The 25,919-nt window shown below is 39.5% G+C and overlaps 1 protein-coding gene across 1 annotated transcript in view; it reads right to left on the bottom strand.

Annotated features, from left to right (window-relative positions):
- Window positions 1-25,919, bottom strand: part of acap3a (ArfGAP with coiled-coil, ankyrin repeat and PH domains 3a) — an 85,883-nt gene that overhangs the window by 6,336 nt on the left and 53,628 nt on the right. The window contains 22 exon segments of the mRNA XM_042491739.1: window positions 647-708; window positions 794-904; window positions 1,626-1,687; window positions 1,689-1,736; window positions 2,290-2,516; window positions 2,688-2,786; window positions 3,861-3,950; window positions 4,134-4,232; window positions 4,235-4,350; window positions 4,440-4,534; window positions 5,421-5,490; window positions 7,166-7,374; window positions 8,192-8,303; window positions 9,146-9,246; window positions 9,626-9,677; window positions 11,191-11,303; window positions 17,527-17,538; window positions 19,986-20,060; window positions 20,576-20,671; window positions 20,786-20,830; window positions 23,803-23,986; window positions 24,336-24,394. Coding sequence (XP_042347673.1) covers window positions 647-708; window positions 794-904; window positions 1,626-1,687; window positions 1,689-1,736; window positions 2,290-2,516; window positions 2,688-2,786; window positions 3,861-3,950; window positions 4,134-4,232; window positions 4,235-4,350; window positions 4,440-4,534; window positions 5,421-5,490; window positions 7,166-7,374; window positions 8,192-8,303; window positions 9,146-9,246; window positions 9,626-9,677; window positions 11,191-11,303; window positions 17,527-17,538; window positions 19,986-20,060; window positions 20,576-20,671; window positions 20,786-20,830; window positions 23,803-23,986; window positions 24,336-24,394 — 2,137 coding nt within the window.

The raw sequence follows: 25,919 nt of genomic DNA, 5'->3' as shown, positions 1-25,919 counted from the left end.
AAGTGGCAGAAGTGGTCGTGTAACGACGTCTATGGGAATAATGAATGGGACTTTTACTTACGGAACAAGAGGCGCCTGAAATAGCTTTTTTTCCACTTTGCACTACGATAACAAAAACTCAGTCACATGACGAAATTAAACGTAGAATAACTGGGACAGATGAGCTGGGGCAGGTCTTTGGTTCAGAGCACCCTGTACCATCGAAAAATAAACAAATATACTGCTGACGCCTTTATCTGTGGTCTACTGATTGCTTGAGAAAAGTGCTGCTGGATAAAGGTTTGAAAAAGGTGGCGGATTTTTCTCGGCAGTGATTTCTCAGCTCTGCTGTGATTGGACTGATAAGATCACCATCAGATCTGACATCATTAAAGGAGGTTAGTACTGAGTTGTGTGATCCTGAGTGAGGAGCTGACTGCTGGGGGTGAAGTCAGCGGACTGTGCTGGGGAGAGGAATTATTCTGATATTATCTGATGTAGAGAAGAAGTTAATCTGACGCGTCTCAGTCAGCCATACGTCTGCTGGCACCCCCTGCACTGTAACCTGACTGGACGTGACTCTAGCACTCGGCTATAGTGAGACAGATAAACTCCTGAATGCATTTCTTATACTGCTGCTCAGTGGGGCTGCTGGTTGGGTATTGACCTGGCTGTCCGAAGGGTCCCTCCGACTCCCGCATCTCCTCGTTCATCCGGGCCAGACGCAGCCTGGAGGGGAGAAAGAAGTTAAAAATGCACCAAAGCTGAATAATAAAAGAAAAAAAACTTGATAGAAAGTATGAAGTAAACATACAGTGTGACTATGTCTGCATTGGCTTGCTGTACAGCTATACTCAGAGGGTCCTGGCCGTCCTCATCTTCGTCATTCTGTGTCGCTCCTCGTTTTAGGAATAAACACACCTGCCTGAAAACGCCAGAGAAACAAGATCGATCACAACACGTCCGATCAGATCAGCACGTTCTGTGTTAGAAACTTCTAGCTCACTGACATAAAACAATTTTATAAGCGCTGTGATTCAAAGAGGAAGCTTCAGACAATAGGTCGTTTTCTATTGCAGATTTGCACAAAACTTGAGCGATATTTTCGAAATATTGATAAAACACAATTGTGAGATGACTGCGTTTCCACTGAATGATGTTATGCGACTTCTCCTCTTGCAATAAAATTCCAAAAAGCATGGCGATGGATATTTGAAACATTAGGGGGTTTATTTCTATTGTAGGCACTAGACATTATTATTTCCAGCTGAAGGCGACGTATTATGCGAGCGATAATGGAAGGCGAGCCCCTTAAATATGGGAGAGCTCATGTATGAGGGATTTCTGGGAGGTGATAATCCACGTTTTGACAGAGGAACCATGGATTCAAAAGTTCCGGATAATCCGCTAAACTTTTGAAGAGTTATGCGATAAAACCTCTCGTAGCTCCTGCTGCATCATGAGGGAGCCAGCTCCTACCGACGAGCACACAGCCGTAGCATCATGTGACCTCGAAAAGCGAATAAAGTGTTTCTACTACAGATTTGCAAAATGTGGCTTTTTCGAATCACCTGAAATATGTGAGCGTAAAAGCTTTTTTGGCGATAATGGGAGTTTTTTTCAAAATTTTCTGCCTCGAGACTCACCCCGTGTGTCCCAGATACGTGTGGTGATGCAGGGGGCCCCTCCCTCTCGCGTCCCTTTGGTTTGACATCAGCAGCGTTCTGGAGCAGGAACTCACAGGCGATCAACGAGCCCTGAAATCAAGTAACAACACAAGTTTGAAAGACTACTCCTTTGTAACGGAGTACTTAAATGGATATTCAAACATTTTCAGCTCCTTTCGTGACTTTTTGATGCGTTTTGGAAGGAACTGAACTGCACTGAGAAAAAAACAACATGATGTTGCAATCTACATGTGATGCTTAGTACAGATCTCACTTCAGTGCAGAAACCTAAACACTTTTTGATCACTTTGACCATGAAAACTGCACGAGGTATTTAAATGAGGCATAATCTACAATTACAACCATTTTCAAGAAATCCATAAAGCCAGGGACTTGCAAGAGACAAATCAAATAAATAACAGAGCAGCAGGGATTGAGATATCCCAACTTTTAGTGAAGCTCCAAGAGCATTACATCCTACATTTCCCATAATGCAACAGGGTTATTTAACAACGCTCCTCCAGATCCACAAGAGACTTAAAACAATTGTTTTGTTCTATTAATAAAACATTAACTGAGCTGTACAAAGATGATATTTCCTTCCTATGTGACTCATTTCTGGTGCTGCAGTCGTGTGACTCACCCCGATCACGGCCTGAATGAGAGGCGTCTTTCCTTCGTCCTCGTCGTTGACCAAATTGACATCCGCCCCGTGGGCCAGTGCTTCAGCCATGACGGGCAGGTTGCGAGCTTTTGAGGCCTTGCAGAGCAGCGCTCCAGGATGAAGGTCCCTAATGTCCTCCGGATCTGACGTCTCCGGCTCTGCCTCCAGCTCAGCTTCACCGCTCGAGTCCTCCGACACCTCACACTCTATGACGGGGAGAGGACACTCGTGTAACAGCAACACAAGACACACGAAATAAACTAAAAAGTAGGTGTTGGAGAAAAATATGCGTACTTGCATTAAAGGAATTAAATTAAATTCCCAGTGTTTTTAATACCTCAGAGACCATCTGTTAGACATTCCTCCTCTGGACTCACCCTCTGTGACGCTGTCCACCACCGAGCCAAACACCAGGATGTCCGTGCTGCCATCTGTGCTGCCTCCCAACCCGCTGTCACTGCTTAAGCCTGCCGGACCGGGAGATGCCAGAACATGGACACATTAATCACCGCTGCCTGCCTCTTTCGGGCTCATCAGTATTGTTAAAAAATGCACAAAATCTACTCAGGATACTAAGAGAAGGCGGTACTCTTAAAGGACTCTTTACTGCTGTATATGTACGAGCCTTTAAGCACGTGCATTAATTTAATTGAACTGGAAACAGGCTCAATGTCCTACCTACGTTATGTTGATAACAGATGTTATTCAGCAATGTAACCCTTTCCAACCTGAGCAAATTTGCTTGATTTCTTTCAAAAACATGTTTAGAAGTTACAAGAAAATTACCTAAAGTTAGGCAAAAAAGACAAAAAACTGTAACAAACAAAAAAGGTAAAAAACAGAACAACCAACATAATACAAATAAAAGTATACTATTATAAAAAAGAAAAAAAACATATTTAGATAAAACAATTGATAATAATTATAATAATAACAATCAGAAATCCTGAACACTTTCCCTATTATTATTATTATTATTATTATTATTATTATTATTATTATATTATCTTCTAATGTCTCTCTAATTCTAACCAAATTTGTGTCCTAATACCTTTTTAGCCATATTTTCAAAAAAAAAAAAAATCAATCTGCTCTGGTTTCAGAGTGCAAGTTAAAGGCATGTGAAAACAGCACTTCACTTCAAAGGGTTAAACTAGAAAAGGTGAGATTTATTTTACGAGGCTCTGATGACAATTTGAGACTTGGCAACTCTTTATTGATTAGGCAGAAGCAGGACAGAAATTATCCTCCGAGCTTTGTGCTACCTCACATTTCTGTGGCATTTTGTATAATCTTTTTTCAATCTGTCCTGTTTGATAATTAGAAAACCAATAAAGAGACGTAAAAAAGAGGCACGAAATCATGCAAACAAGTTCAAAAGGTCTGACAGAGAGACTCAAGATTCAGGCATCCATAGAAAGAGGCGGAGTATCTTACACAGTGTGTGAATACTGAATAATAACAATAATTATAATAATAGTAGAAGGGACTTATGTAAAATACATTTTTGTTTTTTTTGGAACAAGCTGTCAAAATAGTGAGTCGCTTACTTCGAGGCCCTGATCCCGTGTCAAAGTAGGAGAAGAGCGAGTCCAGCTCGTCGGGACAGAACAGCGAGTCTCGTCTGAACTTAGCAGCTGCTGTGAGACAAACAAGTAAAAGTGAGTGAGAGTGAGAACACCAAGAAAAATATATCGTCTTATTTGACGATGATACATTTTGATGTTAGAAAAATAAAAATATCGTAAAGCAAAATCAATACATAGCAGGGAATTTTAAAATCTGACGCTTTGAAAGCTTGACCCTCGGCCCCCGTGCAGTACCTGAGGACAGGGTGGACGGGGAGATGCTGCCGGGATCTTGTCGGTATCTTCGCCGTGTTTTTGGAACCGTGGTGGCGCTGTTGTGTCTCCGACACTTCTCACGCTCCACCGCCGCTCCGACTTCCTCTCTCCGTTGATGAGGATCTCTGTGGAGCCCAGCTTCTTCAGGAATTTTTTCTCTACGTACTTTGCTTTAATCCAGGCCTCCTTCTCCTGCCTGCAACGAACCACACAAAATATAAGAGACTTCAGTCATGCTCAAAAGTAACATTTAATCTGATTTAGTCGTATTTAATGATTTCCTACCTTGAACTGGACGGTAACGGTTTCTTTAGACCTTGTTCTTGGTATGAGCCTTCATAGATGTGGTTGATGACACTGTTTCCAAGCTCACACATCAACTACAAAGACAAAGAGACACGAAATTAACAATCTCTGAACTTTAAGGAATGGTTTTAACATTTTGTGAAATATGCTTATTCGCTTTTTCTTTATCAGTTGGATGATAGATCAGTACAAAAAACATTTTTCCCTAATGTTAATCTATGCCTTTAAAAGAATATTTTACCCCCTAAGTTATCATTTTTATATCAATCACTCACCCTCTGTTACGATGCATTTGTGAAGAAAACATTAATTTTGCATAAGTCCAAAGAAACAAAGAATCATAGGAGGTCAAATGGGTCCATGTTTAACAGCAAAACTATCCAAACAGGCGTTTACAAACTCACACAACTTCTGCAGAGTAATCCACGTCTTCTTTATCCAGATATATATTCAGTACTTTCACAACACACGCATTTTCCATAAAATATGACTATTAAAAATACTTTTGCATATGAGTAGCGTGCAGCAGCAAGTGCACGCATTTGAACTCTGCTCATATTGACCAGAATTTAAATGCACTCAATTGCTCAGACGCGCTCGTCGTCCCTGCGTGAGACTTCACGCAGACGTGTTTCAAATAGCAGGTTTTGCATGTGTTTGAGAAAAACTGAGCATACAGCTGGGAAAAAAAAAGACTTGAATTATACTGCACGAGATGTGTTAATGTTTGTTAACATGATTTTTATATAGTTTTGCTGCTTCTGACTTCAGTTCATCAAGAATTTTCTGAGTTTTTGGATTCCTCGTTCATTGTGGAGGCATGTGAAAGAAACAAAGTTTTCTTAACAAATTCAACAAAATACATGGTGAGTCATCGACATACAAATGGTCATTTTGATCCTTAGACAACTGCCTCGTTCTCATCCTTACTCCTCAGGACGCTGCTGACACAAACTGTACCTTTAATAATTCTGGTTCCCATGAGTCCAGTGTGAGTGAGCGAACCTTCGAACAGTGGACTCCGAGACTCCTGCAACAAAAAGACATCATTTTTTTGTTTTTATGTTCTGTTGTAGAACAATTAAGAGGTGGAGAAAAAGATTTTTACTTTGTTATAAAAGTAACAGATGGCGACCAACACAAGGAACCAAGAGCCGTTTATATTCTTTAAACGGGAAAGATTCACAAATGAATCACACACTCTGTCATTAAATGGTGACCTGGTCTGAAAAGCTGCAGTGATCTGACATCGCCAGAGTTTCGTCCTGAGGGGAAATGAGAGAAGCCGCTCCTAATGTCATGCAAATCACTACGTTCCTCCGATGAAGCTGTCTGGTATCCAGGCAACAACAGAGGCACAGTAGAGAAAAAACACTGATACTGTGTTTCTACTCTTCGTCTGTCGCCCCACATTGTAACAAGATGTCTGATTGCACTGTGCAAGGACGAGCCCCGAAAGGGAACATGAATATTCAACAAGTGGGAAACACACACACACACACACACACACACACACACACACACACACACACACACACACAGGGACGAGGTCTGTGATTACATCAGCAGCGATAATTGCAACTTCAAAATAAGACACACAACTCCGCAGGGGTATTTTTTTCCAACCGGGAGCTTGAAAAAAAACTTGGGCGAGTGTGATGCAACAGAACATGAGATCTGGATGATGAGCGGACGTGTTTATCTGCAGCACGATGCCTTCATTCAGCAGCATTACATCATGTTCACCAGGATCTGACACCGAATTAAACCCTACAAAGGCTCGTTCACTGTGCGCGTCTCAGCTCTGCAGTCGTCTTTATCTTCTCACTTCACCTCCCTCAATGAAAACTCTCAGTCAAAGACTGATCCAATAAGCAACGCACTTTAATCCTTTCAGTCGTGTGTGTGTGTGTGTGTGTGTGTGTGTATGCAGCAGAACGTGCTCGGTGCCTTTAACAGCACAAAGTAAGGCCAAAGTAACAGACAGTTGGCATCTCTTAATGTCCTCAGTGCCAGTAACCCGACAGCAACAGCGGCAGAGGAGGAAGAAGTATTCAGATCTTCTACTTAAAGTCTCTCCACTCGGAAATCTGTTTTTATGCTTATTTATACTTTGCTTTGTTTGACCTTTCCAGTGCAAAATGATATGTTTGACACTGGAAGCATGAGTTTGTGTCATCACAACTCATTTTTTAATAAGCCAATCATGATCCAGTACAATCTGACACAAATGTGATGTGGAATCATGAACTTATATAACTTATAACTGGATTAATATCACCTTTGCATTAACATGTAAGCACCATTTTAATGTCAGATGGTCGAGTCAAAACTGATTTAAACTACTTTAAATGGTGATCGTATTATGTTTTTGTAATTATCGATTGTTAATTGAGTCTTAAAGTTTTTTTTTCTCTTAAAAAAAGATGATTTCAGCCTGTTTCTGATGCGGTCTCAACTTGTTTCAAGAATATTTAAAATACAAGTGTAACACTCTCTGTGCTGTGTGTAATTTCTTTTATAATCTACAAAGTAACTCCAGCAATCACATAAGTGCAAAATGCAAATAATCAAATGGAGTGTAAAACTGTGCATACATGCAGTACTTCAGTAAATGTTCTTAGGAGCATTTTCTACAATCAAGTTACTTTTGGATTATTTTAGATTAATCTGATAGGATTAAAAAATCCTTTTCTGGACTCTACCTGTGGATGCCGGAGCACTCGATGCACAGCAGGATGCCCAGGTTGATCGAGGCCCAGCGAGGGTCGGCCTGGCCGCAGTCGCAGCACTGCTCGTTCCCCGGCAGACACTGGATCCGCTGCAGGATGGTCTCCCCTCGCACGCTGCGCTCCCGCGGCTCGCTCGCTGAATCGATACTGCTGGTGGACGGAGAGGCCGTTCTGTCTAGATGCTAAACAGAAACACACAAATTAGTAAATTTATTAGGATCAGAAAAAATTGACATATTAATAGGAGTATTCTTTTGTAAATGAACTCCTTATGTCCTTTAATGTATCACCACAAAGTTCAGTAACGTGCTTTTAGATTATTTACTTTGGTAAAAGTGGCAATATAACACTATTGATGTAATTTATCTAAAAAAATAAAAGCATTATCTTCTTTCACCTGCATTATCCATAAAACCACAAACTGTTGTTTTTACACATTTTTGAATGCATAAAACAAACAAGCTATTACTTGTTACAATTAGCGAGCTTTAAAGAGGCTGGCAGATGCATTTTTATTGTCGGACAGAGCCAGGCTATTATTATTTATGCTAAGCTAAACTGACCGTCTTTTGGTTATAGCTTCATATTTATCTTACAGATATGAGGGAGGCTTATCTTACTCTTGGCAAGAAAGCAAATCCGTGCATTTCCAAAAATGTCTAACTGTACCTTTAATGTCGTAGTTATTCTTGCTGGAGCTTTTATGCTTTATATTTATAAATTCGATCTGTAACAATGCAGCACATGATAAATGTAGTAACAGATAAATGTAATAATAATCAAAAAAAATTAAACGTGCAATATTTTCCTCTGAAATGTACTGCAGAAGTACAGTATTAAGTAGCAACAAAAGGAAATAAAAACATTCAGGCACATATTTACTATACTCAAGTGTAGTACTTTGTGCTTTTTTATTTCCATCACTGTAATGATACAATAAAATCTCTTAAAGTATAAAATGTATTTGAACGTACGTTAAGATCTTCAGCTGTGACTTACCTCTATATAGTAGGTGTCGGGGCTCTCTCTGTAGGCTGAAGCGATGCTGGCTTGAACTGCTTGAATCCACGCTTGTCTTAACTTCTCAGACTCCGCCTGAAGCATACAGCTCCTGTAAAACAAAGCAGTGTTACCATCATAAAATATAATGCACTTTCAGTACAAATCTGCATAATATAGTGTAGCATGCTAAAATTACACGGTATGTAAAAAGCAAAGTCTTCTTCTGCATATTCACAAGTTTTACACATATATTCAGATATATACTGTAATTTTTTAACAGTAAAACGACTATAACCATAATTTACTATGTAGAACTCTGCTCATATTGCATAACTAAGGGAAGAATACTTAAAAAAAAACCAAAACATACTGTTTACGATGTTTAACATCTTATTTTGGCATGATTGCAAGTGCAAGTGGGTTCTCTACTAGAATATTCTGAGCATCAAAATCTTAATTTTCTGCACTCTGGTGAATTCTTATGCACCAATTTGGCCTTTTTCTGCATCAATTCAAGGTTAAATGCCTGTAATTCTGTCAAAATAAAAGTCTCCTATTTTCAGGATTCACGAAATCTACACCTATGCATGTTAGCATGGAAATATTTGTTATTTAGCTCTGTAAAATGATCTGTAATATGTGTAATGAAATTAAATGTAATGAATTATTTGACTGCTGCGACTGTAATTTTGGTGTCTTATAAAGTCATGAGGGCCGGGCACACTGTGTGCATAACACAAAAATAAAACAAATAAATAAATAAAAACACAAAGTGAAGCTGAGGCTGATTGTCATTAGTTTTGCAGATCTTTGATCATAAATAAATAGATGTTTTAATAGTTTGACTTGATGATGATGCTCGACAAAAATCGGAAGATCACAGTAGATATTAAGTTTCATTATCTACTGAGAGCAAATTACACGTGAATCCATCCAGCAGTGAGGTCTTACTTGGAGGGGGACACGACCTCGAAGCAGAACCTTCTCTCGATGTCCTCACACGGTTTCACAGAACACAGCCGCAGGTCTTCCACCACCACCGTCAGAGAGTCCTGCAAAAACACAAACAACCTCATCATTTCTCTGCTTATTAAACACAACACAAACAAAGAGCAGCTGTTCCTCTCTGAAAAAGTGTTTTTTTCTCCTCCCTGGCAGCCTCAGAGTATCTGACCGTTAGATATTCTCACACACTGATGTCGGGCAGAGAATCGAAAATGACCTGAAAGCTGCTGCCGGCTCCAGATTGAGCACTCAGATCTTGGCAGAGATCTCTTGACTCACAAACTCTCACTCCGCTGCGTGATGATGGATTTCAAGTGAAGATCACCGTAACGTTAAAAACACATTCCCCCATTAAAGTTGCACTTAACCTCTTAGAGCCCACTTTACCCCGGGGAAAGCTGATAGCTGCAAGATATATGGACTTGCCTTGAGCTTCTTCTGGTAAACCAGCTGACTGTTCTGTATGGAAAACCACCGCCTGGAGAGACAGAGAGAGATATGAATAAACAACTTATTTCAGATGGATATATGTCCGATTTTTAAGGGTCAGAGCACAAAGGTGAATCACAAGCACTGAGTGAAATGGGTTCCCCTCCCAATAATGCAATATTGTGACCATGTGAGATGGATTTATGACATCGCTTCACCTCACAGCCTCGCTAACCTCCTGAACAAACCACAGATGGACCGAAATAGGAAAATGTGGTACACTTTACTTTTTTATACATATTACTTATATAAATATGTAATAACATCACTTCTATATTGTTGTTCTGCTGTAAAACTGTAGTATGTCTTTATTATTTTATCCTGTATTATGGTTTTGCTTACATTTTTATTACTATATATAGCTTATACTGTATAGCCACGGGTTTTTTAAGTATGAAAGCAACCCCAATCCCCTACATTTTATACACTACATATGATTTTCAGCTAATCTTTGGACATTTGTTCACAATGATAGCTGAAATCATGACATTTCTCCGGAGCATAAGTCCTCTTGGATAGGAGAATGTGTGAATCATCATCATTTATGTTCACATTTCACTGAGTTATGAGAGAAAAAATAAAATATAAAATGTTACTTACAACACTTGTAACAAACAGTGTGATTTGTTATGCAATATGCTTAAACTTACATGTACACAATTCACTTACATCATCAGAGATGCTGTAATGTATATAGTAGAGCTTTTTTGCAGTTACCTCATTTAATTTTTATATATCGTTTATTTAATACAAACCCTCTATTATTAGTCTTATTTTCCTATCAGTCCAATACTAAAAATTGTGAAAACAGAAACATTCCCCTGCTATTTTTAACAGCTGCTGACTCTGCATAACTCAAAACAGGTTCGGTTTAGTTTTATTTTTTATTATCTACTCGCACATATGAATGTAAAGAAATGAAAATTAGGCTATGGAAATTGTAAAGGAGCAGTTAAAAGACAAAAAAAGCCAAATACAGCCAAACACAAGATTGCATGACTCATCACATTGTCAAGACGAAGCAGGAAATCAAAACTGATGGAAATTTACAAATTAAAAACAAGTTTATAACTTATAACTATACAACTTCTATGGCAAAAGGCACATGCAACATTTCACCATTTTGTGAATACTTAAGTGTTATACATCTTTTAATCTTGTCTTTTAATTTTAGCCCCTAATTTATCCTTTTACTTGCTTATTATTATTGTTATAATTATCAGTGTTCTGTGTCTTCTGCTTTTTTGTTACTGTATTAATCTAATATGTCTCTGCTCCAAATTCCCTTCTTTATTCTGCCTTCACTCTCGTCGACCCCTCGTCAGCATTATTGACTTAATTGTTACTGTTATTGTTATTACCTCTGGGGTTTACAGCCTCAGCTTTGCCTTGTTTGTCAAAGCAGTTTGTGAACTGTGTTTTTAAAGGTGCTATATACATCGAGTTATTTTTATTATATTATCATTTTGCTATAAAATGAATTTTTTTGCCATCTTAGTTACCTGTTCCAGGTCTTAAAGGCATTGCTGGCCCTCTTGAACAAGTATCCCTCCATCACCACACCATTGGGAGCATCCACATTGAACTCCACCTTCGAGTCATCATACGAAAAGTCCTGAAAGACAAGAGAGACATCGCCCAAATTAAGCCCGGCTGTCACACAAAAGGTTGACATAGCAGCTGATTGTAGATCAAATCTTTTAATTGCCAAAAAGCGAAACAAATACCCTTTTTCCTGCAGCAAAGCTCTGCATGTGTGCTGTTCCTGGAATACCCGCAACATTCGATGTGCACTGTACTGTACATACAGTGCATCAACCGACCCAATCATCATACACTGTGCGATCATGCAGAAACAATCACGTGTTCATGTCCATGTATGTATAGGAGTTGCATGCCATCTTCCTGCATGGCACACAAGGGGCATTTCATAATTCGACAGATGTGAGAGTGTGACGCAAATCATTACATAAAGAGGCAGAGTGTGATTCATGTGAAATTAGCCTCCAACGTTTTCAGGACTTATGACACATGACACTTCAATGATAAACAGCAGAAAGTGGCACACAGGTACTTAGAGCTTAGAGTCATTCGTAAATTGAAGGGTTCGCAGTGTTCATGCGGAGGAAGGGAGGTAAGACACAGTACGTCCTGAGACTATTAATAAACTGAATTTAAGAAGTAATATAATATGCAGCGAGGACAGAACATTAACTTATCCAAAATTGAATTTCAACATCACATGCATGCGGTACTGAGATAAGACCAGACTCTGTCTTTCCCACCAGAGTCTATTTAGGCTGCAGAGACGACTCAGACATATAAAAAATACACAATGAGTACCCGAGAATATCTCAAAGTGTCTGCTGGGGTGACCCAAATAAAATCTGATCTTCAATCCTCTCCTGTTTCATAACAGGGTGTGTGTGTACATGCAGCAGCTCCCAGCACTCCATTAACTGCTTATTGCATGTTTGAATAATAGAACAACTCGCCGTTCTCTGCACCATATCACCATTTTAACTTATATACACATTTTAAAAACACATGAGACACAATGTTTTAGTCATGCACCTTCATTAGGCCATGAATTTACACCCTCATATTAAAATCACACTTTGTACCATTCAATTAAAAAGGAAAAGATCCTTAAAGGTCTAGTGTGCAAGATTTAGGGGGATTTAGTGGCATCTAGTGGTGAGATTTGCAACCAGCTGAAACTTCTCCTGGTTAGAATTCCCTCAGTTCCCATGATTTAAACCGGTAAAAACACAAAATAAAGGAGTTTTACATTTAAAAGATCTGTGTTTTTCCGACAGTGTTCATATCAAAGGGGCTAAGAACTACAGTGGTCAATGTGAAAATGTAAATAGCTATCTAGACCCAGTGTTTGGTTTGTCCATTCTGGGCTACTGTAGAAACACGGTGGTACAACAAATCGATCTCCATAGATGAGGACCCGCCTCCTATGTGGATATAGAGTCTTATTTTAGGATAACGAAAGGTACAACAGTTCTTTTTTTCAGGTGATTGAACACTAAAGGAAATTCACTTATATCATATGCCATTTCTGACAATACATCCCCCAAAATCCTATAAACTAGACCTTTAAATGGGACAAATAATACATGTCATTAAAGGGTAAACGCAAAAGAAAAACAGAATTGATTTAACTATAAAGGACTGGCCAAATGCCACCAAAAAATGGTTAAAAAAAAGGTCAAGGGAAGGCAATGAAATTAGAAAAACAAACTTGTAATATCTACAAATATGAAGAAATATGATGCAAATAGTCAAATACTATACAAAGTATGCAGACATTCAACCCTTTTCTCTACATTATTGCATTTTCCCATGTACCTATCCACCAGTGTGCATTAGATAACACTTCTTAAACATGCACTCATACGCCATTGAGCATTACACCTGGGAACTGCACACAGTTTCAGATATTAAAGAGGGACTGAGTGAAAGTACAGTCAGAAAGAGAGCAATAAAGAGAGCGAGTGAGAGCATATAGTGACAGAAAGTTACAAAAGGACAACAGCTCCATGAATCTCTCACAATACTCACAAATTCAGAGATAATCATTCCTAGAATAAAGCCGATTATTATGATAACCAAACGAGAATATGCACTTAGGTAACAAACAGCCAACATGATGCAAATCAACCCACCAAACTGTGATCCCACTTGCAAAAGATCTTCATTTTCAGACGTTTAGTGTGTTCCAATAACATTGAAAAGCGCAAAAAAATGCAGAAACACTCGAAAATGTTATAAAAAGGCTCCTCAGAATCTCTCAGAGTTGATGCATGTCTGTCCTCTCTCACAGCGGAGCATCGTGTCGCAGCAGCAGTGCGGTGAGTAATTCCAGCACTGACATGTGTGCCCTTCCACTACAGCCACCTGCCTGCCTGCCTGCCTGCCTGCCTGCCTGCCTGCCTGAGAGCCTTTCGGATTAGGACTAATTACCATACAGCTGCCAGTGTATCTGCAGCAGAACAGTGGACTACACTACGTAAAACTGTAGCTGCTCTTGACCCAAAGACAAGCTGCTGCTTTGACACTTTGGTGTCTGCTTCAGTTTTACAACTCCCTAAACACACCTCCCTCTCTGCAGAAGGTGGGAGTTTCAGCTCTGTGTTGACCCAGAGGGAATCTATCTGGCAGGCTGCCCGGATCGCCAAACAAATACTAGGGAGCTTGATTTACCAGCTACACTTTACCCACAACTGCAATCCCTGCAAATCCGCAAGAAGTCGACGCATCTTACCTTCAGCTGTCAGATTCCACCCTTTTTTAAGTACAACATCCCAAACATGTGAGGCAACACTGAAACAAGATGTGCACTGGGTGGTACTCTGCAATCTCTCAAGCCTACAACAAAGATCATCTATTTTTAATGATGCAACGTCACACAGACAGAAACCGAACATCTGTGAATTATTGAACGAGCTGGAAAAAGAGACTTCCAAATGTTTGGAAGCGGGAGAGCAAGATGCTGCAGCTGGACGATGCAGACGACGTGTCCTGATGCTTCGTCCACCTGCCACTGCTGTACGCAGGTCAGCCGACAGGCTACTGCTGCAGAGCGCCAAATGGCGAGCCCAGTTGGTAGCACTGATTACTCAGATTGTGTTTGTTTGTCGTCTGAAGGGTCCTTCTGTGTTTCATTATCACTACAAGCTCTCTACAAGCTTTCGTCTGTTGCAGACCGGCTTTACGCTTTCATCCCGAACATACCTGCCTGACAGCTGCTTTGACGTCTTAAACTAATCCTCAACAGACTTCGGCTTCACTACAGAGCTCCAAAAACCAACCATCCCATCATGAGACAATATTCATAAAATACAATAATCAGTCCAAAGTCTTTGATTTATTGTGCCAGTGTGAAGGAAAGTCGCCACAGCAAAACAACAGAGAGCCCAAACCGTGGTGATCAGACAGGCTCAAGTTAATGCTTAAATTAAATAATGGGATTTAACAGCAGTCCTCAAGAGCAAAAGTCAACACAGATAAATGGCTACTTGTCTCCTGACCACATTATTGTAAGAGAGCTTTAACTCGGACAAAGTTCTCTGAATCCTCTAATGAGATTAAGGGATGTTGAGGATGTGAAAATTCAAAAAGCCCTCGAGATGTTACATTTCGTCTTCTGATGATCCCAGAGCTGAAATGTCAAGTGTCAGAGTATGTCACATCAGAGCATTAATTTAGCAGCGAAACACTATTTCCTATCTAAAGATACCAGAGTGGAGTGATGGCACTCAGTGCAGAGAATGAAGTCAAGCTACCTCGTTGTGTTGTGATCCGAGCTTCTTTGTGGTCTGTTGTGGTAAGTCAGTGTTATGTTAAAATGTGCTTCCTATTGAATTTTCCCATTTAGCAGTTCTACGCATTTTTCACATGCATCATGGAGTGAGTAGTGCTGCAATATTAGCTGTTACTGTTTGATAGGGTAGCATGGTGGCATTTATCGACATTGGCAGTAAAGCAGAGCTGTGTACACGGCTCTGCAGCAGATGAATATGCCTTTCTGTGTGTTTGGGTTGTTTTGGTGTGTCTCTTACTTATCCAGTCTCTCAGAATAATTTATAATATCTAAGCTTGAATGCTGCTTAGGAGGAGATGGACGCTAATTAGTGGTGGCGCGTCATTATATCTCGCCGGTCAAGGGGCTAAAAATTAGCTTGTTCACCCAGGTGTTGTGTTTCCATCAATGCAAATCAGGCCCGGACCTTACAAATACACGTGTCTACTACAGAGTTATTTGACTCAGGTGTGAATGCCGATTGTGCATTTTCTCATTATACTAAAAACCCAGATGTTAGCGGGTGTAAGTGGGTTTTTTGCACAGTGGGAATGAAGCTACAGCAAGAGCTGCACCTCCTTATTATACATCTTTTACTTCTCCACACGAAATTTTGTGGGGAGTTTTGGACAAAATGGCTGCATTAACATACATATTTTGACTGCTATGATATAAATGTATTAGCTGCAATAATTATATGATTGATACAATCATTTTGATATTAATTAATCATAGTCGGTTTTTTTTGTTTCTTTTACAAGGAAAACTACCAAATATCTGCTGGTTCCGGCTTCTCAAATGTGAGGATTTTATGCTTTTGACTCTTATTTAACTTAACATACTTGAGGTTTGGCTAAATAAAACTATTTACTTGAACACATTTCTTTAGGCTGCTGGAAAATACAATGAGATTTTTTTGTTATGTTTCTGGATTAAATATGCATTTCTTTATGTACTGTATGTGTCCGCTATATTTCCTGGATTTTTACAGTTATGTATGTTTTGCTTTATGCTCTGCAGCCTGATGTTGAGTGTCGTTGTCAATCATAAAAAGATCCAAACAACCAAAAATATTTAACAGTTTTTTCTCCACAACATCTATCTTGAGGTTTGTGCAGTAAAAATAAATGCAGTGACGCACACAGGGGGCAGCATGTAGGGCTGCTGATGTAAACGTAGAAATATAGAACAGCGGGAGGAGCCGGCTGCCTTGGACAGGACTTCTCCATTAAATCTGCGGTTAAATATAAATGGCTCTGGCATTTTGATGCTTTTCTCTGCACTGTGTGCCCAGCCTGCTGTACTGACAATTGGAGCACTTTAACTCGCTTTCTGCTCGCCTGTTTTTTCTTTTTTTTCCTGCTTGTACTGAGTAAAGGCTGCCTGTTTGCCCTCTGTAAGTTTACACAAGACACATTGTTGCACATGCTGGATGTGATGAAGAAAAAGAAAAAGTGAGTGAAAAAAGAATAACAAAGTAGGCCACGCTGTCCCAAATGCAGCAGAGGATAAGGAATACAAAATACAAGGACGAGCTACATTTTTGTGCATCAATAAAACCTTCGAATTTAAATCTTTCATGTAATATTGCAGATTCGGAAAAATTCTGTATAAAGAGTAAAACATATAGAGGGAAATAAATATATATATATATTTTTTTTTTTCCCTCAGTAAAAGCAAAACCACCAGTATAAAAATACTGCTACAATAAAGCACAAGAGTACTGGCATCAATGTATAAAATACAATAATTAAAAATACTCACTATGCAAAATCGCCCATTTCACAATTATATAAATTACTAGATTATAATTACAGATGCATTAATGTGTTCTCCACTTTCACGTTTCAGCTGGTAAAGGTAGAGCTACTTTTTATACTGAGACTTAATCTGTAAAACATACTTCATATTTTGTCTTAATAACATGAATCTACACAGTAAATAGTGTCTTTTAATTGTTTTGTTTTTATGGTTTACTTATAGCATATATTAACGTACTTCCTTGCAGTAACTTAATTTTGTGTTTTATACTGTTGTGTGTTGGATTTAGTATTTTTCTTCCATACTGTCTGTCTCTAACATTTGTTGCTGCCCATCTTGGCTTGGAAACTCTTAAAAAAGAGATTTTTAATCTAAAGAGGTTTTTCTGGTTAAATAAAGATTAAATCAAATGTATGAAATTTTCTCTGTATGGACCAAATTCTTTAGACTGTGGGTGTGAAAATTGGCCAAGTCACTTTCCTCCGCTGACAATCGGTGATGTAACAGACAGTGTCTATACAGGCCACTCAGACTGACTCCTGCGTTTCTAATTGTTTTGTATGAATGATTCAGGATGCTCTTCAGTTTGCCCTCGAGGCTTTTGAAGTCTGAATACAGCTTGAAGAAACTTCAAAGGGGTTTGTTAATGTCCTGTACTAACACCGTGAGCTACGCTGCCCCCTCCTCTCTCTCTAACACACTAAACCAAAGATTCGTTTCAAGTGAAAATGAAAAGATGGAAAATAAATTTCGGGGTACTCACCTGCATGAGGGTCTGAGAGGAGATGGAGGCAACATACAAGCAGAAGAAAAGAGAACAAAAGAAACATTAGGTGGAGATAATACAATAATCTTTCAGCTTTTAAACACCTCTAATTGTCCTGATTACTGGAATAAAGCTGCAAAAAAAAAAAGTCATCAGCAACAACACAATATTTTCACGCCCTGCAGATTTTAATGTGGCTTTAACTCCCTGACCTTGTTTATTTACTACGACAGTGCTCGTCCCTCGGTGACGGATGGTGCATGAAGCTTAGTGTCTAACTGCTCTGATGAAAACAGATCAATAACTGGCCCCACATGTGACCCGGCTCTTCCCCGTGGCTCCATCCACAGCACAGACCCAACAGCGCCTGGAGGGCGAGCGCTGACCGGCGCTGTCTGACAGATGGTCACTGATCCCGGGGTACAGAGGTACCAGACGCCGGCCCGCTAGAAATAAGACTCTCTGAATTATTTAATAACAAAATGCTTTATATATATTTTTTTTAAAAAGTTTATTTTGGGGGGGTTTAATGCCTTTATTTGGTAGGACAGCGTGAGTGTGAAAGGGGAGGAGAGAGAGGGGGTGACATGCAGCAAAGGGCCAAGGCTGGAATCAAACCTGTGGCCACTGCGGCTAGCACACAGCCTGTGTACATGGGGTGCCCGCTCTACCCACTGAGTAGCCAGGTGCCCTACAAAATGCTACATTTATGGATTTTTAGAGTGAGTACCAAGAGAAAATACACAATATTTTAGATATTTCACTAAAAACGACAAATTTGAAGTCGGGGTCATGGCAGACAAAAAGTCAGAGGATCACCAAAGTCAGCAGGGTTCATCCTCTGGGGACCATCAATGTCGGTGCAAAGTTTCATTTTTATCCATTGAATAGTTATCAAGATATTTGGGTCTGGTCCAAAGTTGTAACCAACCAACGCCATCCATAAGCTGAACAGTTCATCCAGTCAGCTCTTTCCTGGACTGAGAGCACAATCAGCACAAACAGAAGCTAGTGTGCTGACCATCTACAGCAGACAACAGTGGGATTATCATCTCTTAAAAACACTTAATTCCACTGATTTTAATGCCTAAATCGATGCCTGGACATTGTTAAGGGGGATTAATCAAACACTTCCCAGCTGCCCAGGTCTAATCCCTCCCCAGTCACAACAGATGCACTGGGCCAAGTGGCAGACTGGACACTGGAGGTGAGATGTGAGCACATTAACGCCCTGTTAGACTCACAGAACGGACACAAGGAAGAATATACGCAGCCGAAAGCCTGTATGTGTGTGTAAAACTAAACCGTCCTGATCTAAATGTCTGAATCCTTTCCTTGCAGGGAAATCCTCCTCTACGTTTTGGGCATTTTTCATGAGAAAGGAAATACTGATGACAGGATCTGATTTATTGTCTGAAAAAACAAACAAACCCCAAAACAAACAAAGTGAAATTTGTCTTGCATCCCCAGATGTCAACCTGAGAAATAAAGCTCCAGGACCACTTATAGTGTCCAGAACAAAATAAGTATAACATTTTTATTTGACCAATTGATCAGATACAAAAGCATTTTACAACTAATGCCACGGCATGCAAAAATCTGGAAAATCAAATTTAAAAGATGGTGATGCTTCTGAGTAGGGATGCAGATGTATGCCAGTCTGAAGTGATACTGTGGTTTTATGTAGTGGGTTGTTTTGGCGTGAGTTGAGTGTTTGAGATATCTGCTGTAGAGAAGTTTGCCTTCTTTCCAATATAATGACGCTATAAGGCACCTGTGATGCTAAAAGCACCAAAAAATAAATCTGCAATGTCCCGGTTACTCAAGATAATCCACAGACCTTGTTGTGAACAGTTTTATATAGGAACTATTTTCTTTCTACTGACCTACACCCCCCAACCGTACCACCTCACAGAAATAAGTGTGCAGCTACTCATGGACGAGCGGCTCGTGACTGCAAAAGATGTAAACATTAATGGCGTCCTCCTCAGCTGAGCTGTAACGGTATCGAGCTCTGGTGAGCTATCAGTAGCTGCGCGCTTCGGTCTGTGCGGTGATGCAGTTGGTGGGTGTAGTTAAGCAGAGAGAAAATAGTTCCTCCATGTAACAGCTCACAACAAGGTATGTGGATTATCTTGAGTAACCAGGTCGTGATTTCTGGAAAGAGACATTGCTGTTGAGTTTTTCAAACATATTTTTTTGGCGCTTTGAGCACCACAAGCCGAGTGCCATTGACTTCCATTATTTTGAAATGAAGGCAGACATCTCTACAGCCGATATCTCCAACACTCAGCAACGAACATCAAAACAATAAGAATGATAAAATAGCACAACGGGCGAGAGGAAAAATATGTATTTGTAAGTTCTGGGTGAATTATCTGTTTAAGACCTGCAGACAACCTGCATATTTATGGTAACCTTTTTATTTGGTCCATGTAAAACAAACAGGAACTCACCCTCTGCTGAATGGTTGCATGTTTATGCTCCATTTCCCTCTTCTCCATGGCCGAATCAATCACCAGCTGATCCAGCTGAAAGTCACAAACAGAGAAAAACAAGCTCAGTGTTTCTGCAGAGACATCCAGGCAAAGGTTCATCCTGTGAAACTGAGACAATAATTCTATATTATCAGTAAAGATGGTCAGTGAGGATGACTCAGAGAAACTGACTGTAACAGTTTCCACTAACACACGCTAAGCCTCCAATGACACGTTAGGTCAGTGTTTGGTAATAAGGCATTGATTCTCTAGCAGCAGACTACCTGCTGTGACAAACACGTTGGTCCACAAAAACACACAACCGTTAAAAATATTGGTTTGAACTGCAACAGAGCCTTTATCATTGCATGTGGACAGGAAGCTTTTTATTCGGTACAATGCACCTGAAATCAAACAAAACGTCTGAATCAAAAAGCGGAAATTCAAACTACACATTACGTAACTGCCTCTTGTCGATAGTTCAAATGAGGAACAAAGCGATTCAAATCAACACACAGCGCCGGGGACAGTGACACAGATCAGAGAGCTGATGAAGACGCTTTGCTCACCTCAGCAGCCAGTTTCTTCATGTACGGGTCGATCTCGTCCAGCAGGTTGTAGCCCTGCTGGAACAGCGAGTACTGGGCGTGCATGAATGACAGCATCTACGTGAGACAGAGACAGATGTGTTTTTAACATTATGAAATACTGTGACCCTGCAGATGACCCTCAGTTTGAATGTGGAATATATTATACAGATACTCTCTGCATTGACTTACAGCATCCAGGATCTCAAATTTCTTCTTGGCCTGGAGGACATTGATCTGCAGACAGAGACAGACGTGTTTCTTAATGTAAATAATAAATCAGATGGTCTGCAGTATTGATTATTGTTATAATCTCCACAACAGGACATCCAGACCACTGACACAACTCCATCTAGTGGACAATCATAGACTTTTTCTAACACTTTCAACTTTTAATTTGAGTTCACTCTGAATAAAATCCACCAGTGTTATTCAAGTATAGGAGGTACAAATTTCGACGTGCTTGTACTTCACTTGAGACTGTTCTTTTCATGCCATTTCCTACTTCTTCTACTATTCAGAGGGAAATATTGTTTTATTTACAGTTTTTGTTACTCTACAAATTCATAGTTCTGCACAAACACACTCAAAGAGCCTTTAAAATATGATGTTTTTATACACATTTTGAAGTTTGTACTATTTTCATATTTTTTCCCACAAACCAAATGATAAACTGATTGATGGATAGAAAAATAGTCTGCAGATTCATCCATAATAAAAAGAATCACTATCATTTTCATTATGAGCTCCATCAAAATCAACAAGGGTGTCTGCAGGAATTAACAAGTTAAATTTAAGACTTTGTAGTATCAGTTTAAATGAAATTTGAGACGACACATGCCATGGAAACACAAAAAGTGAAAACATACTCTTTCCAAGACAAAGTAAACTGACTGATATCTGTTCAAAATGAACAGTAGTGTAAAGTGACACTAATGATGCTCTGTATTTACCGCTCTGCACAGAAAAAAACAAACTGTGGAGCAGGGGCACTGCAAGCATGTTGAATTGTGTTTTCCTCCTGTTAAAATTATGTTTCCTGTAGAACCAACACCAAATACACAAACCCCCCCAACATTTAACACTCATCTAATTTGACTTTAAGACCTCTAAATACTGCTAAGGCTTTTTATATGTGGATCTGAGACGTGAAGTTTTTTTTAGGATCAGTGGCTGGTCTTGACTAACTTCAATCGTAAATTCCTGCTTTTTCATTAATGCACAAGTAATAATAATCTAACGATATAATATATAATAGTATAAATGTCACAGGACATTTACTCAAGTCGAGGATCTGAATGCTTCTCTATCACTGAGGAAAACGAAAACCCATTTATTCAGCTTTATCATAAACCAATCTTTTTATACTGAAACCAATAAAAGCAATAAAAGCACATATTTAAAAGCAAAGTATTTTACAGTGTTGTATTAGTACTTTTACGCAAGTGTCTGATATGAATATTTCCTCCATTACTGCAAACCACCATACTTTAAATTACGGGTAAATAACACACACTTCCATAAACAAACAGTCCCCGTGGCATTGTATATCGTAACCGATGCAAACCTAAATAACATTTTGTGCTACATTTAAGAGGTCACTTGTACATATAGCATTTCTCCCTACAGCTCTGACCTTTTCTGCCTCGAGACGCTTTGAATTAAGACTCAAAGGGGAACGTGTCTGAGAGCAGTGAGAGAAAGCTGCCAGCAGACAGAGTGAAGAATGGAAAAAGAGGGCACGGCCATCACAGCGATCACACTCAATCAGTCTCTTTGTCCCCCTGCAGGCCGCCATGAGGACGAGGTTACAACTTGTGGGCAAAATAAACTGCACGCTGCATATGAAGAGAGAGCAGGATGTGTCACAGAGGAAGAGGGACGGACGCAGACATCGCCGCAGGCTAACAGGGCAACGTCACGGTCAATCCCCGATTGTACAGGCGAGATCAGGCTGTCGAAGGGGAATATGAATACATTCTGATGCCCTATAAAGAAATTCAAGCAGCATCCAAATTTTACGTTCTCCAAAATCCACCCCGCCTTTGAGTATTAATTTTGATTTCTGAAGAGGTGAGACAACTCATGACTCTGTTTGTGCATAACCTGATCCTTATAATTTGAGATCACAGCCCACAGATTCAGTCTTTTCCTGCAGACACAACGTGAACTTTTAACAACAACTGCTTGAAATCAAAGCAGCATGATCTGATTTGCCAAAATGTAAACAAAGAGTCTTTAAACACGGAGGTGAAAGTTGTTTTATATTCAATATTCAGGCCCTAAGAGAAGTCAGTTCTCAGTAACCAATAGCAATATTTTAGCCTGCTACTTCGGTGAATCGACAGCAGATGGAAAATTAAATTGAAGTTGATGATAGGGGCTGTACCAGACATAATGCAAAATAAAACCTTTGCCTAATTTTACATTCATCTCCCAAACCTTATAAAGAAAAATTGTGCAAAATGGGCCGATGCAGCGTTGAGTTGTATTTCCCCACTGTTAAAGCCCTTTGTTCTGATTCTGTTATGAATTTCCACCTGGATGATGAACAGTTACATGTCTGTTACTGTCTTTTTTGGGGCTGATTTAAAACGAAGCATACAGAAGCATAATACATATACTTGAAAAAAAAAAAAAATCTGAATTAATGAGATATTCTCTCAAAATTCTGTAAAAATGTTTTATTCAAAAAAAATTCTGCTACGTTCTGAATTAATAGGATAATTTTCTCTTATTTCAGGGGAAAGCGATCAAGGGAAAAAAATTGAATTAAAAACTTACGAGGTTACTACCTTGTTAATGAAGAAAACCAAGAGCAGATTTTTGTTTTCCATGCATTATGCTTCTGTACAGTCAAGATTTTGTTTTTTTCCAGCTTTTCTGAGGGTGGGGTTCAATTATAAATATTTTATTATTTTAATAATTTAGGTAGGTGGTTAAAAATATTCTATTTTTTCCATATTTAATTGTCAAATAAAGTTGTACATAAATGTTGGAGGTGTACAAATGGCTGTTTAAAATATTTTTTTTTTTAAAAATGAGGCTTTTCAGAAAATTCCCAGTGTTACAGCTTGTCCCACTTTTAATTTTACAGGAAGATATAAATAAAGATAAATCACGTCACATAGAGGAAGCTGCAATAGCTCGAATATATCAAAGGAACACATTTACTCCTATTTAAGGATTCATAGAGTCATTTTTCTGACCTGTAGTACGTAGTCCAGAGCGAGGTGTCGGAAGCACTTGCGAGTGATGCTGAGCGTGCCGGCGGCCTCTTCCACCTCATGAGGTTTGTTCCTCGGCGCCTGAGCGTTCTTCACCTGCGCTATCTCCATATCCTCCCGCACCCTGTCGAAGTGCTTCTTGGTCTCCTTGAACTTCCGAACATCCCTGACAGACACAAATTCAAGTGAGAAATCAGTAAAATTTCACCAGATCACAAAACAAACTACAGATCAGTTCAGCAGAATACAGATTTTTGAATATTCGGCCACAAAGTCACCATGAGGTTACAGGTAACCTACTTCTGCTGCCTGGTTCATGATACGTCTGTGAAAACATATCTGGGCTTCAAAAGGTTGTCCCCTTTTTAATGTTTAAAGAACCCAAAAAGGTTTTGGGGCAACAAGGGAACATCTGCTCTTTAAAGGTCCTGACTGTTTCTACCTGCGCTGAATCTTTTATGCATCCTAAAGTTCTGAGGAGACACCTGACCGGAGCACACTGGACGTTTACTCACTCTTTCACAAAGTTGTGCAACTGCTGCTTCACAGACCGCTGAGCCTGATCGAACAGGATCTGAAACAGATGGAAAAAAACGGACATTATTGTCTCTTTATTACGTTTTTGAAACACATGAAGAGTTTGAACAGCCGGAGATTAAAAGTGCAGCCAAATGTTTCACGCTACAGCTGGTCCAGGGCTGTTTTTACTGTGTTAATAACCCTCAGGAGACGTGGTTTTGATAATAAATACTACTGCTTAAACAATTATTCACTTAATCAGTCAGTCAATTAATGGAAAGTAATTTAGAAAGAGGGATACGTTTTTATCCACATGAGGAAATTTTAATTGGACTCTGCAAACAGAGACTTGTCAACACATATGGACACACACCACCATTATCAAAAGACATCAAAGAGTGCATAAAAATACAAAAACACAACCAACACAAAAAATACACACCCCGAGGCATCAGTCAGTTAGTGGATTGGTTTTCGGCTTGCTCTGCAGCAGCTTCCGTAACCTTGGCTACGAAGCCTAGACTACCGTTTAAAGCGAAGCGTCAACTGATGTGATAACAGAAAGTATTGAGACAAGTGATTTCTCAGCCAAATGTTACCCCATTCTAGCTCATCAAATGTGGGGATTTGCTGCTTTTCTCTGAGTTTTTGTGATAGAAAACTAAATGTCTTTCAGTTTTGGACTACTGGTCAAAAAACAAAACAAACAAACAAACAAAAAAAGCAATCTGACAACATCATCCTTTGGCTTTTGGAGGTTATGATGGAGAATTTCTAGAATTATCTGACATTTTACTGAGAAAATAACTAACAGATGAATCAAGAAAATAACCGCAGAATTTAAAAATGAATGAAAATAATCTTATCAAAACAATTTATTTTTTTGGCCGCTGCAGTTACTACTAAAAAACAGTAAAGAAGAACTTTTGTTTGATTATTTTCTTATTTATGTTAAACAAATACAGAACAAAAAAAACTGAAAAATAATGAATATTTTCCACACAGACTCGTACATTTTGCCATTTCTCAATCAAAGGGTGAAGACTTTTGGAGGGAAAAAAACAGTCACACCACTGACAATGAGTATCTAACCAACAGAGGGCGACAAAGCACGACTATTTCCACGTGATGCATGCAAACGATGCAAATCAGCCTTTAACGCCTGCTGGGATGAATGGTGAATGAATGAATGTCACTCTGACTTAAACTGCACCCGCTCCAACACAATAACACCCTGCCTTCTTTTAGGTGTTTTACATCCAAGATCCCTCCCTCCTCTCTTTCGCCCTCTGAGCACATCCTCTGTGATTGCTGCTTGCTGCTGCTAAATAGGTCACTCGGGCAGAGAGGGAGGGAGGACGAGAGTGTGAGGGAGGAGAGGAGGCTTTTTTGGTACAATGTGACACTGCAGAGTCTGCATCCAAAGCAGGGTGCACACCCACTCGGACAAACAGTCAGAGCACATGTGCTATCATCACCACAAACTGAGCAGCTAGATTGGTTAAAGGGTTTGCTTCCTCATCCAGCCTGAATAATTGGATCTACAGCTGTGAGTGTGTGGATTAGAAGATTTGCAAGGT

Source organism: Plectropomus leopardus, chromosome 8 (genome assembly GCF_008729295.1).
Source record: "Plectropomus leopardus isolate mb chromosome 8, YSFRI_Pleo_2.0, whole genome shotgun sequence".
Taxonomy (NCBI): Eukaryota; Metazoa; Chordata; class Actinopteri; order Perciformes; family Serranidae; genus Plectropomus; species Plectropomus leopardus.
The sequence above is the reverse complement of the archived record's forward strand: the minus strand, read 5'-3'. Positions and strand labels throughout refer to the sequence as shown.